General features: G+C 38.4%; 1 protein-coding gene across 1 annotated transcript in view; it reads right to left on the bottom strand.

Moving 5' to 3' along the window:
- LOC104494722 (calcium-binding mitochondrial carrier protein Aralar2) overlaps positions 1 to 13,656 on the bottom strand; it is a 75,627-nt gene extending 61,971 nt beyond the window's left edge. Inside the window, exons 1-3 of the mRNA XM_010137586.1 lie at positions 13,607 to 13,656; positions 9,574 to 9,716; positions 2,885 to 3,000 (exon numbers count right to left, since the gene is read on the bottom strand). Coding sequence (XP_010135888.1) covers positions 2,885 to 3,000; positions 9,574 to 9,683 — 226 coding nt within the window. The 5' untranslated portion in view covers positions 9,684 to 9,716; positions 13,607 to 13,656. The remainder of the gene's footprint in view (positions 1 to 2,884; positions 3,001 to 9,573; positions 9,717 to 13,606) is intronic.
- Positions 13,657 to 16,585: the final 2,929 nt, after the last annotated feature.

The following is a 16,585-nucleotide window of genomic DNA, read 5'->3' on the forward strand; positions in this document are numbered from 1 at the left end:
AGAGCTTTAACTCCTTGCAAACTGTCAAGGCTTTGACACTTCAGCAGCAGATAAATCTAACATGATGCAATGGCCAGGTGTAGTCTCAATCAGCCTCTGGCCACTAATTTAGTAGTGGTCATTTCATCCACCTTGAAAAGCAATAAACTAGAAATACTTCCCACTCCCCCACCACATACCCACGCAGTTTGCAGATCAGCCCTTTCAAATAAATGCTAGCTCTGTCAAAGAACATGTACAGTTCACTTGCAACTTGAAATAAATTAAACATTTTAAATTGTAGAGATGTCAACATATGGCTAAAATGCAAAGGCATTTTCAACCCGGAAGCTAAAGTAGAAGTGCAGCATTTGTCAAGAAAATCAAGTGCAAGGTGTTAAATACTGTAACTTTTTACGCAGAACATTTCTCTAAATATCCACAGCCCGGATGTGGCATTTAATGTAAAAGCTCATTGACAAAAAGCCCATTATTAAATTGTTTTACAAAGGTGCCAAGCTAAATGCACCTGTGGAAGAGTAAGATTTGGATGATTTTCTTAGTAGAAAACCTAAAGTTCACAGCTGCGAAGCCCTATATTCCATTTGGTATACGCTCAAATATTTATACCATTACCTCAGTATACAGAAAAACAATGACTGCACAGATAAGCCATGCTGTTTCTTTACAACAATAAAATGAGATACAGACTTCTAATGGGAACCTTGAGATACTGCACTTAACAGCAGTATAGTGAAAAATGATCCCTTCCCTTTTCTTCTGTTCCTTTCACACTGTAATTCCACAGTATACAAAACCCCTATTTAAGACTCCTAACCTTGATAAGGACTTGATCCCACTCTCATTCAAGTCAATGGAAAAAGATCTCATAATTAACCTCAAAGACGCATGACTGAGGCACTGAATAGCAAAGATACAGGATAGTATTGTAATAACTTACACTCAAAAATATTAGGGTTTGGGGTTGTTTGGTTTTTTTCTGTAACAGGGAGGAAAAAGCTTTTTTTCTTAGGATAGAAATTAGAAACTAGTTTTGTCTAAAGGTCAACCATTTCTGCTGAGAATGCACAACACTGAGATAGCTCTCACATCTTCCCCACTCCAGGTGTTTCCTAGGGTGATAGCCACAAAGTACCATACAGAAGTTAAAAATGCATTTATGCTTTCAAAAAGGGAGAGGAAGAAATTAAGAAGAGCTATCTGAGCTTCTGTCAGTGTTGGCATGTCTCCTCTTTCAAATATCTTAAACACAGCCTGGCATAGGAGTTTCTCTCATCACTAGAAGGACTTCAGTTGACTTCAAATGCCAAACAAATCCCTTGACTCACTGTCAAACCCCAAGGGAAGCATTTGCCAGCAGGAAAAATATGAACAAGAATGCCAAGGGTTAAAAAGTTAAGTTGGACTGATTCAGCATTCAGATCAAACGACTACGGTTCTTCCTACATTATTAACAAGCACTCCAAGCAACCGGGGGCTGTGACAGAGACAAGAAACTGCACATTACAAGCATTCCAGGAACCCCTGTTTGTCTGTGCTGGAACAAAACCTCTGCAAAATATGCGTGCCCTCCTGATTTAGAAGCATGCCATCTCTTGTTGCCGCTCTCTCCACACATGCACAAGACTGTTAGGCTCAAAATACTTCCTTCAACAAGGTTACGATCAGAAGAATTTTTTACTGAAATTCCTTCAAATCCTTTAGCATCAGTAGTAATTTTTAAAAAACCATTCAAGAAGGAATATTGAGCACAAAACCAAATCTTTTATAACCTCAACAGACAACCAAAATAATGAAAAACCAAAATAGACACAAGAAGAGACAACACCAAGTCTTCTCACCAGCCACGACTTCAAATACAGATTTTTGGAGATGGTAGAAGGAATGCAACAATGCTTCAAGCAATAGTAACAGGATCTTGTCAGATCAAAAGGAAAGGGAAGGGCTCTTTTAACTGGGCATAAAACATACATGCAGAATACTAGCAAAGGACAAAGGACATGTGAACCACAAATTTTGGAAAGACAAGAGACTCAATGTCATCTGATTTTCTTTTTACTTAAAACTGCTTAACAACCAATTAACAAAACTTGAGACTAATGGAGAACCATGACCAAATGTAGCATAACAGAAATAGCAGTTTTATCTAGCGTAGGTATTTAGGGCAAAAAAATTCCCCCATACTTTCTAAAGAGGAAGTTCAATGTCTGAAGTTATTCAAAACTGCTAACTTCTGATTCCTTCTCCAGGCAGCATGGCCCTTATCAAGAGGCAGTCCTGCAGATATCAAAAGCTGTCTCTATGGTATCTTGAAATAAACAGTTCCCATAATCACGTTTTAAACGGGCTTGAGTAGTCTCGTGTTCTTGGTGCAAACAGCACACCTCCAATACACAACTGAATTTTCTGGAGGGGGGTGGGAGGTGGAGAGAGAGTAATAACGGATTTATTACTGTAAAATCTCACAGAAGAAAGTTTTAAGCCTTAAAAGGAAGCCCGCTTGAAATATAGCCAATTTAAACAAAAAATAATTCAGGGCAATTTTAGACTCAACATTCACATTAGTCTTCTGACAACTTTCTTGCGGTTTCAGAGTAATTTCCTTTAGTCACCTTTTACTGCTGTTCTGAAAAGCTGCACAAGCATGTAGGGGAAGAGAAAGAGAGAAGTGACCAGTTCTCCAGAGAATACCATGGAGATGGCCTTGACCTTGACTTCATATTGTGCATATGTAAATGATTAAAAAAACTCAGCCAGAAAGCTGTTTTGCACTAGTGTAGTTCCGCTACCAATCACTGCGTTTCCTACAGAAACAGAAGGTGAAATAAGTTTGGCACAAGTAGGGATTTTTAAATTAAGAGTGTACATTTAAGAACAGTCTTACCAAAAGTAACTTCTCCTTTGCCAGTCTTGTCAAACAGCTGAAAGGCCACTATGAACAATGCGTCTGGAGCACACAGGACTGATTCAAATGCCACAAACTCTTGAAAGGATATCAGCCTGAGGGATGAAGGAAAAAGCAAGAGCTATGAAACCACTTTTTTTGCAGAAAACTGAAATACAATATAATAGATTATACAAAAGAAATAAAATCACAGCCAAAAAGTGTACAGTGTTAGCAACGGAGATTAAAACTTATCCTATCACCAATGCTGTCAGGAGGCCTTTGTATCAGTAGATGGAAATTTGAACAAAGAACTATTTCTCTCAGCAAGCTACAACAGAACACGAAGTAAACAAAGCATTCAGCATGGCTACTCACCTCAGTTTTAACACCTAACTGAACTGCCCTGCGGGGTAGCCTGCCTGCCTCCCTGGATGGCAAGACAGAGAGCCAATAAACATATGAGGAACTTTCCTCAAGACTCAGTACGTGAGGCTTTTGGAAAGCAAATTCATTCAAGACCTACATGCTGCTACTCACTTCAGAAGGAACCGATCAGAATGTGTTATCTGTTTGCTAGCAAGTTATTAGTAATCCCTCACAGCCCTCCAGTCCTTTGTTTGAGTCAAAAATTTCAAGCAGTGGTCTGCACACTCTTCCTCAACCCAAGAGCAGTTTATTCAAATTCACTATTACAGACAGGTTCCCCATATGCGACCACAGTAGCAGAACAGAAGTAAAAGCAGAGATGTGATTCCTTTAGTTAGTTAATAAGCAGAAATACATAATTAGACAATTTGGCATTGTTTCCAGCAGTAGGTTTGATACAGCAAAGAACTTGAACAGTTTTAATTTCTCTGGGTCACACCCAAGAGTTCAAATTAAGATCCAACTCCTATTCTTAAAGAGGTAAAGACCAACCATTCTAATTTGCTACTTGTTTAATGACTAGGTTGTACAGTTTAAAATCATCTTCAAAAGTGTGACTGCAGGGCCTGCTGGTAGTCTGTGAGATTTAAGATTGCCCTCTCTTGAGACTGCTTTATGCAGTGTAGCAAGAGCGTCACTTTATTGGGTTCACATGGCAGTAGTCAGGAAACAAAGATTTTTTTTTCCTGAGAAGCACAAAATATAGTGTTACAGATGTCGAGAAACACACACAAAACTAGATTATTAGTTTTCGTTTATTAGAAACTAACTGTATCTTGAGGACTTTCACTCAAAATGACACTGCAGCTGGTTGAATGAAATCTTCTACTCGGTATGCAGTAACAGTGAAGAACAAAGTGTTTGAATAGGTTAGAAAAGACATTCATTCCATCAAGTTATAATGACCCATGACTATACAGCATTTTCCAGTCACTCTGTCTTAAGAGAATTAACTTCAAGTCACACAGAAGTGCGCATGCTGCACGTCAGCAGCCAAACATCCACAAGGTAACAGAAGTGGATCTCCATGCAGAACATAAAAATCCGAGAAGGTAAACAAAAAGAGGACATTAGAAAAGCAGCATGGCACAGAGAAGGCAAAAAAGCTGTTCTACTTGCCTCCCTCCATACATATATGCACTAAATAAAAAAAAAGTGTATGTAGAGTCAAAAATAGTCTAACAAATAATTAGCTCTGGGAACTTGCCACCATAAGTTATTAGGTAGTGTGAGAAATTAATAAAAAGAAACTACCTCAGGTATTCTTAATAACTCACAACTGATGATGCCAGGAAACACGTAGGCATGCCTTAAGCTTTACTGGCAAACGACCCAATGACTTGCTACATATGCACATGTTAGCACATGGGCAGGCCATCGAGTTTATTTTAAATTCCTCGGGAGCTCTCAGTACTCCTCACTGCTAGACATAGCATATACAGATATTCAATCTTTAAATGGAAGAGAACTTCTATCTCTCCTAAGTCAAAATAGATTTTTCAAAAATGCAACAATTCCTTCAATTTTAAACCAATATATCACAACCTACTTAGTTTTGCATTTATGCATTTTTAATGTTATTATGTGACTTACAGGTAATAAAATCTTATTATTATCCAATATTACTGGTTACATACCTGACAATTTCCACAAATGCAAACAGATACAAAGCACTGAGTTCTTCTGTCCCAAAGATTATAAAGCCCCCACACAGAAAGAACAAAGTAGACAGTAGGTGACAAGATTCTAGAACAGGATTGTTTAGAATTAAAAATGTAAAATATCTGCCAACACCATTTTTACAAAGCCACTTTTTGTGTGAAACAACAACCAGTATATGTCCTTACCAACAGATCCCAACACACCGATGAGAACACAGAAAAGAAACACATCACCTATCCCAGCAGAATCCCAGCACCACGCTCAGAACATATTCTGTTATTAGGCCTGGATTTGATCAAAACTCCACGTATTAACACAGCTGCAAGATTTTATACTGGTAAAAGCATTCTTTGTCAGCACTTGCAAGTAATAAACCTCCCTAATAAGTCAGACATAGATGCTTAAAATAACTCCATATCCATTTTTAAAAACAATTATTCACAGTACTAGGAAGATTAAAAGTGTACAAATTGTGTGGTTCTAGCCAGACTATTAAAGAAGAGACATTAGTATCTGCTGTGCCAGCTGAATTCAAATTAACCCAATTTTTACATGTTAATTAAACCAGCTATTTTCTTCTTATTGTATTTTTGCTCCCTAAGTAGACTAGCCTGCTAGTGATTCCCAACAGATCTATTCTAACAACAATGACGTATTCATTTACTTCTATTATGACCATACAATACAGTAACTGAGCAGTAATTTTTCAGTCAATTACACGTGTGATTCTTAATGCTTAAAGATGCTGAAATAACGTGTACTACATAGCCATATGCTCACTTCTCTATACCGCACAAGGGTAGTTGCCTGGGTAACACATTTTCTCTCCAGTTTAGCATCACCCTTTTGGGTTTAGCGTAACCCTTCCCTGAATATCATTAGGTGTCATTAAACAGCACATATTAGCGTGGACTTCAATATGCCACTTAAGAGTTATTTTATCTACCTAAACACGTGCTCATTTATGTTACAAAAGCAGAGAAAAGCCTAGTGATTTTAACAGTGCAAAGAGAGGAAGCTCAAATGTTTACAAAATTTTACTTCAGTCTTGAAGATACACTACCTAACTAGACAACACCTTCCTTCATCTTCCCATCCTCATTAGCAGTGTTATTATTGTATGACTTATTCAGGAAGGCTGAAATCTTGATATTTTAAAAACATCCACACACAAGAGCTACAGCCCAAACACAACAACTGGGTACGGTGCAGTAAAAGCACTATTTATTATTCTCTCCTTTCTTTCACGCTGCTTCTTTCGGTGCTCACACCCATGGTATCTGGGCACCACATGGTCATGATGCATTCCCACCAGAGAAAGTCTGCATGCAGTCATGCAAAGAAAAAAAGCCATTACCCACTGTAATAATACATACGAATGCAATGATGAAGAGTTTTCCTCAGAAATCAATGCATATGTTTTTACTATATCAGCAATTTAAACATGATAACATAATGGGACATAAATTGAAGCTACATCTATTATTTTATGGCTGCAACCTAGGTAAACTAAGTATAGTGTAAATTGGTGCATTAGAGGATAAATTTATATCTAATAATAACGGAAAATGCTGGCATTTCCAAGTGTTATTTTCTAATAGTTTGTCCTTTCTAAAAATAAAGCATACAGTATTTCTCAGTAAAGTGTTAGTAACTACAGTCCAAACAGAGATGTGCAGTAAATACTTATTTTGTTAGACATGTTTAGAAGTACAATAAAGACTGAAAACTCGTATGTTACAGTAGGTAGGATGGAAAATGCCCGGCCTGCTGCTGATAGGCCTTGAGAAAGCCACTGTATTTTCCAGGATTTTCTGATCCAGCTGAAGCCAAATGAAGGACTTTTTTTGAACTAAAATGAGGAATGAGAAACTTAACGCCAGGAACCAGGCAAGGCTCTTAAGCCTGTTTCATACAAACAAGAACCACACGACACAACACTAAAAAAACCTGTTACTACTGATTAACTACTCTGAAAAGCTTCTCTGGCCATCAGCAAGAAACGCATTTTCTTTTCTTAAAGGAAACCTTAAAAAAACTCTTAGTAAGCGAACAGAAGGAAAGCCTACCTCCAACTAACCCTATAGCCTGACTTAAGATGGAGGCAAAACTTGCTTCCATGGCAACGCATACTCACTGAACGACAAGAGTATATCTTAAGAGGTCTAGTACCTTTGTCATATCATCGGCAGCTCCTGCAGATACCCTCAAATCCTTAACCTCTGGTAATGCAGGAATTCTGCTAGAGCTACATGAGAGATTTTGTCCACAGCAACTACAGTGAGATTGCACATAAATGCTATTGTTCTTTACATTTCACACTCGGGACTTCTTTCAACTCTGGGTAAGCAACTCTTTGCCCATTTATTTGCTCTGCTTTTGAGTCAAAAGTTCTTGTGCTGTCTGCCTTTCACTTCTGTAACTTACCCATTTGAGTATTTCTCACTAGTAACGCTTGGCACTTATACCTAACTTCTCAACAAAATCAGAAGGAATTCAAAAGCATTTTTAAAAGTACTAGGAACAACCGTGGTGATTCTGGCCTCAGTTCGCGTTAGTGAAGGGTGGTCATGCTCACCAGTCATGAAGAAGAGATGCTTCTTCAGAGCAAAACAGGGATTCAAGACAGTAGACAAATGCTTCTAGAAATATTCCATCAGTATCTGCAGACCTGTGGCTGCTTTAAGCCAGTAATACTACGACAAAATTAACTTGTCATTTCTCTTGCAAGCTACCTTCTATTTTATACTAGAAATAAAGCTAAATTATTGAATAGACTCTCATGACCTTTAAACAAGTGTAAGACTCTAAACACTGACCAGCCTATTAAAAATGAATACTAACAAAAGCAGTTTTGTACTTCGCTTTAAAACCAGGAGCTCTGGACTGCCAACTCGGAAAGAATTCAGTAGAAGGTCCAGCTGCCATCACTAGGAGATTTCATTCCAGGAATCAAAAAGTAATTGATCCTTGCTTCAGTCAATCACTTTGTTAATTACTTTATGCACCATCAGAACAAGGTATAAATGCCTGGCCACATGGCAAAAAATGCTACAGCGCCAGTTTAGAAAGAGATGGATGCTAATCACTTTGTGAACTTTCTCCATTCTTTCACACATAGCAGCTAAACAAGAAGATAGCCTGAATACCAGAAGAAACTCCCCAACATGTTAGCAACATGCAGTCCTGTCACTGCACAGTCCGGACTGCAGAAACAGTCCTTACCCATGGCAGAAAGTAGCAATTAGAAGCCTCAATACTGCACCGCAAAAATCCTACAAGATCACAGCAAGTTATAAAATCCCAGCTTGTCAACAAGTTCACATAGGCTACAGTTCAACACCCTGTTCTTCCTGATACCAGCTTCTGCCTGTGAGGGAAATCCAAATCACAAGGCATGGATTATACTCTCAATCTTATTACAAAATGAATTCGAAGCCATGCAATTTGGAAAATGCCATTTTTGCAGGCATCAAAACAGGGGAATGAATCTGAGAAATGTTTAATGTTTTCAGTCGATTGCTATCTGAAGCCACCACCTTCTTGCTGCCATCATGCCAATGTTACCAATATAACCTTTTGCAGAATTCTCTTCTCAGAGGTAACAATCATCACATCAACTCATCTGCCAGTTTTAAGGTGCCTAGTTGCCAGATACATGAGCCTGGCTGTGCAGAATAGAAAGCCCAGAAACTATTGTAGAAGTTCTCAGTTAAGTTCCCTAGGAAGGCTGCATTCTCTAGTCATGCTTTATTTATCTCACATTTTACTCCCTGCAACCACTGATATGAGTCATGGCTGGAGTTTTCTGGTTTCTAAAAATACCACAACTACAGACTTTAAGTCCATAGCTAATTATTCTGAAGTTTCGGTAAAGACACTTTAAAGGCAAGGTTCAAAAAATGCATTCATTTGGGTGAAAAGACAGCTTGCCTGGGCAAGTACCAAAAGCAAAATCCAGAACTTCATTAAAGAAGGGGGGGGAGGAAGATGGAAAGGTAACTAATATTGTCTTTTGCCAAAGTCAGTCTTTCAAATGCAAACCATGTGCAACCAACTTCACTGCTGTCTTCCCAAGATTGCAAAGTGGCTCCCTAAATACCTTAGCTGCTCCTCCTCTCTCTTAAGCGAAAAAAGTGGCGAAAGCCTTTAACAGTGCTAGAAAAAACCAAATCAAGGGCATTTTTTTCTACAGTCTCTTCTTACACCATCTAAACTTATTTTGGAATGCTACTTGAATGTGTTTGTGACAGATACATAAAGTAAACAGAGCCAGAAAGGCTCACGGAAGGAAATACAAGCAGGAGTTAGGGGAGACAGACAACAAACAGGAAAGGCTGAATGAATTAAAAATACATAGTAGACAGAAAATTGTTTGCTCAGCTAAATGATACATGCAGCCCAAAATATTGTTTCTACTCTTTCCACTTAAAAGATACTGTATTCCTTTAGGTATCTGTAGGGGGAAAAAAAAAAGGCAAAACACCAAACCAAACCAAATCACACCACTTTCGGGGATCAAACTGTTTTGGAAGACTGTTTTGTATTTTTTTCAAATGAACAGAAAAAGAATAAAAATACAAAAAAACCCCACTTACCCATCTTTTGTCTGATCCACCACACCTGCAAGGAGCTGTACAGTGCTTGCATTAGGCAAACCATCTCCAGTTATCTTCAGGTACCGTGTTACAAAGTCATTAGGAGACATGAAGAATTCGCCATTCTTCTCCACACTTGCATACTGTTAAATTAATACAATATTTAGTGCCTCAGATACATCCTTCTCCAGGCATTTATTACCACTACCCATAGTTACCAATCAGGACCAGGTTTATGTTACAGCAGATGACGGTTCTGCTCTGAAGAATCTACAGTCTACACCCAAACAGGAAAGAGTAAGTAGGGAGCACTCGAGCAACTGAAGGCTTGGCTTCTCAGCTGCAAGAGCGGCAGATGCATGATTTTTTGCTTATCATGTCAAGAATTTCTCCATGGTAGCCTAGAAATGCTCCAGTACTGCATGTTTTTTGGAAGTAAGACAAGAAGCACGTGTGCTTTTGCAAATATGTATGTGGCATCTCAGGCCCACTGAAACCCTGGCAGCAAGGGGATACTTCAGCATATCTTATTTAATCTGAAAGGACTCTCTTGAGTCTACTTCTACTTCAGGATGAGGAGGCAGGTTTACACCTGAGAAATGGCACTGCAGTGCTAGTGGAGTAAATGAACCCAGGAGAGTGTCCACCTGGGGGTGCTGTTTTGGAGGAGCTCCACGACATCACCTTCAGCCATAGCCGGTCCCTAAGCAGAGAACCTGCAGATACCCCTCCTTGGCTTAACTGCTGAAAGGAGGCCAATGATAAAGGCATTTGCAGAAAAATGTAACAGAAAACAAGAACTTGGACAGTTCAGCACACTGTAGAAACAAGAAAAGAGGTCTTATGCCTTACTAAGCACTGTTGGCTTACTATTCCAGAAAACAGCTCTTGACAGACCCAACCATATTTGCTTCCAAGTGAAGTCACAACTAACATGTTACGTATCAAGGAAAAAGACTATAAAAATATTTTGAAGATAATACATTAACAAATAAAATTGCCTCTGTTGCTACCCTTACCCTGATTCCTCAGTCATCCCTCAAAGTTTAAAGCCCTCATTTTCTGTAGAAGGGTAAATTTTAAATCACCCTAAAATGTCTTTTAAGGAAAGAAAAGGGATAAGGACAACAATTAAGACATAAAGAAATCCCAGCAACATTTACAGAACCATGTGTTAGCTTTCAGGGAAACAGGTCTGTCTTAGGGATAACAAATATGCAACGGTTAATTTCTTTTTTTTTTAAGGCAAGGTAGGATGATGAACCATCGTTGCATGTCCCCACAGAGCATTATCCATGCTAAAGTAATAAATAAATAGATGCCTATTGCTATTTTGTAGTGTACTTCAAAGACATGTTTTGTTTTACATTGCTATGGCTCTGCTAAGGGAAGAAAACTGCCAGTTTTCATTTCATAGAGCCACGCTGGTGCCTGCAGAGTACTGTTATACCTGCTGCAGGCATGTAACTCAGAGGGACGCCAAAGTGTAACAGTAAGTAGATTATTTTCTTCTACTGCTATATAAATACAGTCTTCAGGTACAGCAATATCTTCAAGAAACAAGGCTGCAGCGAAGCAAGGCCAAACAAAACATAGCTTGCTTTGCCAGCTACGTATTGGTTAGCATTCAAGGATTCCTATTTCAACAGACACTGTTCGTAACACAAGCTTTCTAGCTGATACGCTGCAAGGAATTTTGAATTGTATACTTTTATAAGAACTAGCAGATCAATTGATTTCAATGTAATCATTTGCAGGGAGACAGAATCTTTCAGAATCCCAGCCTCAGAAACTTTTAACACAGCTGCTACTGAGAAACAAATCAAGTAAGTCAGTCTATGCTTCTACATTTCATTTTTTTCATCCAGGCTAACCCCCTGCTAGGGCACTCGATAACAGAAAACAGCACAAGGTTTCAGTGTCCCCATTTCTTGTCATTGTGATTTACTCAAGTGTATTTGAAATCAAATCACGTACTCCATACTACATATAGAAAATGACCTTGGAAAATGTCAGCTTGATCACTTCGACTAAAATCTAATCTCTTAGGGGTTATGGTAGAAGATTCAGAAAAAGTAGAGTTACTCTTGGAAATTACCATAACAAAAAGAGAAAAACATCAATTCTATTGGTTTTGGAGGAGAGACATTAAAAAAAAAAAATTGTTCTTTACAATTGTGTTTTTCCCCACTTTGGCAATTATACCCACAGAGAATTTGATATTATACAATAGTACTTAATGGCTTTCTAGTAAGTTATTTACATACACTTTAGCTAGTCAAGTATTAACCAGTTCAACCCCATTTTAAGTAAGATTTGCAAACATTTTATTGGGGGTTTGATGTATTAAATATGCTAACAGTTGACTGTAATCAACTGTATTTAAATTGATAGCTTCATGTTTATTTCTACACAGTGGGTACCATGCCTACCTGGCAACCATATTTTTTTAATTCCTAATTGAATTTGAAAGAAAGGCTGTCAAGTTATTTTCCACTTGAAGATTCCACAACCTGCAGAAGCAACTGCTTGGCTTCACCGCTCACAATTGTCTGAAGCAGCTTAATTAATACTCTGGCTATCACTTTTCTACAGAGCACAAAACAACATACCACATTCACTCATCCTTTTTTCTTCTCAGTAGTAAGCAGCACGACAATTTCTGTATTACACTAAAGAAAACTTTTGGCTCATATTTCATTACTCCACTTTACTGAGAGCATGCTCAGCCATGACCCATTCAATCCACCAAAACCGAAAGCAGAGGGAGCTACAACCTCCAGAAACACAGGAGAGGTGAATGCCCGCACCAAACCCCCCACCACTACTGATCACCATCTCATATTGCAGAAAGGACCAGGTTTCTCTCCACTGCATTTATTCCTCAGTGCTACCATCTTTCCAAGTCAGCCATCTACTTCCAGTCTGCCCTTTCTGCTGCATTGTTCCTGCTCTTCAAGCACTTGCCTCTGAAAATCACATTATCCCACTCTTTTTCAAGAGTCTTTTTGCTCTCCTAACAGATACAAGTTCCACGACTTAATAGTTAAATCCTGACTCCCTCAACTGGAAATCTGATTTCAGAACTATAAATACCGACAGTATATGATAAAACTATAAATACTGGCAATATACATAGTGACACCTACACACACCATTAATAATAGCTCACAAGGGATAATGGAAAACATGACGATAAGTGCACAGAGAGTGGGGCATGACACTGGAGAGAGGGAAGGTGGAGGGAGAAACTTGGAAAAGTATGAGCTCTCTTACACATTCAACACCTTCATAAAAATAATTCAAATGAAACAGCTCCCTGTAGCACGCACTTACTCCTTGACACCTACCTCGTATACATCCTCCAGATCCACCAATTTCTGTTCTCTTTTTACATAACAGACTACCAAACTAACGGACAATGTACTAATAAGTCTTAGGAAAGATAGGAATAGTTATTTAAACTTAGGAAATGGGTCAAAGAAAGCCAATTTCCAGCAAACACTAAAGCACACTTCTCTCAAGTGTACAAGCACATACACAAGTCATTTCTTTACCTGCATATTTCTAGAGAAGACCAACACAGACAAAATTTTAATTAAATAATAAATACAGCCATCACTTCACAAGGTGATCTTCCCAACACTTCTATAAATCAGAGAGAGATAACCCTGAAGGTAGGAAGCAAAGATGGTAGAAGAAAGTTTACTAAACGTCTATCAGCAAAGTGTCTATACGAACATTTTACCATGTGTAGGAACAATATTGAAACTCCCACCACATTCTCTGAACAATGCAATTTTTTCTAAGATAGTAATACTTCTTCTGAGTCAATACAATAATCACTCAGGAATGTATCTGACTTCTTGGTAAGCATTGTTCAATTCTCATAATGGTATTTAATTCTAACAGGGTAATAATACAGTGAATGATTAATGGTTGGAAAAACTACGAAGAGTTGTATGCTGCAATAAAGGAGCAAAAGATACGAAAAATTTAAGCAGAAACAGTAAAATATTTACTTCATACATACCTTCAAAAATATTGTTTTCAACTCAGCTGGATCAGCTCTCTTGGTTAGAGCCACCTACAAGTAAATACAATTACATTAATATGCCTAATTTATACAAAAGATGTCATAATGTCATTTAAAAGGAAGAATTCAAACAACAGAACAAGTGATGAAAATAAATGTTCAGCTTAGATAAATCAGGTACTGCTTTAGCTGGCTATGCTTATTTTACTCATTTCACATTTACACTAAGTTATTCAACACTTTTGTTGTAACCACTTCCCTTGTGCAATCCTCCAATTCTTTAACAAGTACACATTAACAAGTCATAAAGGCATTCAAGCTTCAGATCTTTTCAACATAACTCTCTGCTGGGAGTTGACATTATACCATCTTTACCATACAGATTTTTATACTTCCACCATCTTTCATCTAAGGATTTCAGAGTACCGTATGCAGCCCCCAACTGAGAGATGGCAAGAAGAAAATACTCAGACTTACCATCTTGTCCAAGAAAGCAACTCCCCAAAAGACTGAATTCCAATGTAGTTATTTGTTTTATTGGTACTCCTACCTCCTGCTTCCAACATTTTAAACTATTCAAACTTAGTGTCAACCTTTTTCACGAGGTAAATTCAGAAAGCACAGTATCTAGGTTTTTCTGCAAATCAGACAACTAGCCAGTTCCAATGAAAATTGAAGTTACATTTATCACCACAAACCCCAAGTAATTAAATTTTTTTCTCCCAAAACACTGAATTAAAAAATATTTTGTATCCACTATGGAGTAAGCCCATCAGTATTTTCCTTGCTGACATACCATGCCATCCATTTGGTGCTTTTCACAGTAACAGGATTCATCCCCTCTCTTTGTGTCTGCTATAGAGATTCCCTTGTATGAATAAGGTTTCCTATAAAATTTCAGAAGTTTTGTTTTGTTTTTTTCAAAGGCAAAAACCACACCTGAAGTTATGCTCAACTGACAGAGTGCACAGCTGGAGTCCCAATTCTGTGTTTGCACAGAAATCCGTGTGGAGGCAGTTGCAAAAAATCAAAGTGTAATTGTGAAGCTTGGAATCTAAAAATGTGTATTTTCTAAAGTGCAAGCTGTCCTAAATGCAATCATTGTGTAGCAAGCAGAGATTTAATTCAACCCCATTTGTAAAAATCTGGTACTCTCGAGCAACTGGGAACTTTGTAGAAAGAAAATACCCAACATTTCTACACTGCTGCAATCTAGAATCTTGCCACTATACAGGCAAACAAAAGACCTTTCAAACACCTGTAGCCATTAAAAATAAATCACTACCACACTTCGTCTGTCTCAAAGTTTGAATTTTATACTGTCCAAGAAATCTAAGCCTAAAGAAATCAAGGACGAAAAGAACAAAGGAAAAGGTCACATGCTGATAGCTGAACTTACACTCATTTTCCCTTCATTTCACTGACATTAACAATTTTGAGAAACTGGAAGACACAATGCGCTCACAGCACAGCTGCCATTTTTCACTCCCCTTTTGATTATGGAGGGATTTTGGTGGGGTTTTTTCCAGCAAGTTTATTTCAAACCATAAACTGAAAGACAGGCTGAAGCTGGTCAGATCAATGAACGCAGAGGCACTGCAGACCGCCAGCCCAAGCAGCAGCTGGACCATGGCTTCCCTCAGTTTCTCACAGTCCATTTTCACATTCTTTCATTTCCAGGGACACAGGAGAGGAAAGCCATGGTTAGCACAGCTTTAACAGGTTTGTCCGTATGTCATCCACCTATCTCCATTTTGAAAGTTCCACTTGATCCCAGTTAACAGAAAAAGCTTCTATTACAGTAGAAGCATTACAGCTTCAGGAGGACTGATGCTCATGCAGCCATACCAGTGCTATCCATCCCCAGCTGTGGGCAAAGCTGAATCTGCACAGAACTGATCCTCATGACAGTGTTGCCAGCAGATTTCCCTTCTGGAGAAGGTAATATCGCTTTCAATACCATTCTGAAAATTGTTTCCAGTTCTCTTAGCAGTTGAAGGTGGGCTAAGTAACATGAAGCCAATAAGACTGCAAGACAACAGATAGCATGCCTGATGAAAAGTGACGCACAGACACAAGCTGCTGCTTCTCCTTCGGCCAACTCAGGTGACACTGACTTTCATAGAACTGGGCTCAGGTGTGAGGTGATAGGGGTTGTGTTGAAGAGAAATTTGATAAAGCAGGTCTGAGGGAAATAATGTTTGTCACTGCTCTTTAAAGAGAGACACTTTGTAACAGACACTAACTCTTAAAAAACTGGTAACTTTTATTAAGCAAGGTTCAGTGAAGAAAGCTCTCCAACAAACATTTATTTTTAAAAAAGCAGGAGACAACAAGGAATACAGGAACTAAAGAGAAGGATGGTAACCAAGTCAGGCCAAGCTACAGAAAAGACTGCATTAAAATGTGTATGAAGAACGAGCCAGCACAAGCAATGTAAGAATTGTATTTTAAAATCTCTTCCGTTAACAATGACATTCAGCAAAGGGAGAGCACTGTGAGGGGCAGTAACGCATGAGTTGATAGGCATGCTGGAGCTGTTCATATCCTTAAGACTCCCTTGCACCTTGATCTTAATTTCAACCCACTTTCTCCAGCATAGCTCTTTAATCCTTGTCGACTCACACACAACTTGCACTGACACGCATTGTCAGTCTCACTTCCACCCTCAACAACAATGCAAACGGACTCTTCACAGAAAACTGTAACAGTACAGCAACGCAAGAAAACAGAATCCACTGGGAATCAAAAAAATTTACATTACATTTCCAATTAATTCTATTAATATATTTGTCATACACAAGGCAGAAAAAACAGGTTATCAGATGGTGTATGATACCAAAAGATACAAAAGGAGTAATCAAGTAGTGACTGTGCCCGTAAAGAAGAACAAAAACATGGGTAGGCGAGAGAAAAAAAGGGCAGTGGGAAACTCAGAATTAATGACCGTATAGCACTAACCTAATGATAAATACA

Source organism: Buceros rhinoceros, unplaced genomic scaffold (assembly GCF_000710305.1).
Source record: "Buceros rhinoceros silvestris isolate BGI_N320 unplaced genomic scaffold, ASM71030v1 scaffold8886, whole genome shotgun sequence".
NCBI lineage: Eukaryota > Metazoa > Chordata > Aves > Bucerotiformes > Bucerotidae > Buceros > Buceros rhinoceros.